The 1,076-nt window shown below is 50.4% G+C and overlaps 1 protein-coding gene across 1 annotated transcript; it reads right to left on the bottom strand.

The window, feature by feature from the left end:
* TM35_003091000 (cAMP phosphodiesterase A) lies at positions 1 to 1,061 on the bottom strand (the record flags this gene model as incomplete). Its single annotated transcript, XM_029032089.1, has 1 exon — positions 1 to 1,061. A coding segment is annotated over one exon (1,061 nt), but the record flags the coding sequence as incomplete, so codon positions are not given.
* Positions 1,062 to 1,076: the final 15 nt, after the last annotated feature.

The raw sequence follows: 1,076 nt of genomic DNA, 5'->3' as shown, positions 1-1,076 counted from the left end.
TCTTCTTCACGCTTACGAAACTCTGCAATGCAGGACTCCAGTTCCTTTACCTTCGCACTACGGTTTGTGTAGTCCACTGGGGCTGGAAATGGAGTGGTAACACCAGCAGTAGCAGCATAGGACTCTCGCAACGCACGTAGGTGTCGCAGAGGCTCCTCAATGGTGGGAAATAACTGATGAAGAAGATCAAACGTGGGAATGACAAAGTAATCCAGAAAAGGAATTTGTGATCGTTCCACCGACGATGGACGGTCAAAGCCAGGTGTCACCGGCAACCCACGTCGCCGCTCATCCTCCGCCTGCTCCGCAAACTCATCTAGTACTACTAGCCACTTCTTTGCTATGGTCAAACCACGTGAACTGGCACCAATGTCAGCTGCGTGGAGAATGAGGGAGAGCGCCTCAATTCGATCTTCCGACGAGGTGCAGTCAAAACCACCACTGCCAACCTTAGCTCCCCATCGTAGCATGCTCTCACGATGTACACTCATATCTGTGTGCGCGATGAGTCGCGTTACAATGTTTTTAAACTCCAGAAATGAGGTATCGTCCATCGTACTGGTAATATCAAGCTCAGGTACTGTCAGCAATTCAAACGCCGTTGCAGTGTGTAGTTGCTCCAACGTACCTCGTCCACAGTAGCGAAAACTTACAGGATCGTGCACAGCGGCCAGAAACGCATTCGTTCGGCCTGGGTGGCGAACATCATGTGTCATGGCAGCAAACGCAGTGGCTTTTCGTTCCAACAGTGTCATCTTCTCCATTAACGGCTGAGCAGCCGTTACGAGAGCAAACACACCCTGCAAAACATCTGCCGCATGCGCCGCATTATGGTAAGGATTCGGCCTGTAGTTATTCTCCACCACCGCTGTCAGTTGCGCCCATTTTTGCATCTCATCATCAGTAGAAAACAGACTCCAATGCATAGCAACCGCTGAAGCAACTGTTTGCAATACAGAGGGAACTCGTGCAGCCACCTTTAACGTGTCAAAATCCCAATCAGACAAACTCACAGATGGACCCAGTGCGCCGCGTGGTTTAGGAGGAACAACAGACAACACAGTTTCTCGTACAAT

This window comes from Trypanosoma theileri (genome assembly GCF_002087225.1).
Source record: "Trypanosoma theileri isolate Edinburgh chromosome Unknown TM35_Tth_309_V1, whole genome shotgun sequence".
Taxonomy (NCBI): Eukaryota; Euglenozoa; class Kinetoplastea; order Trypanosomatida; family Trypanosomatidae; genus Trypanosoma; species Trypanosoma theileri.
The sequence above is the reverse complement of the archived record's forward strand: the minus strand, read 5'-3'. Positions and strand labels throughout refer to the sequence as shown.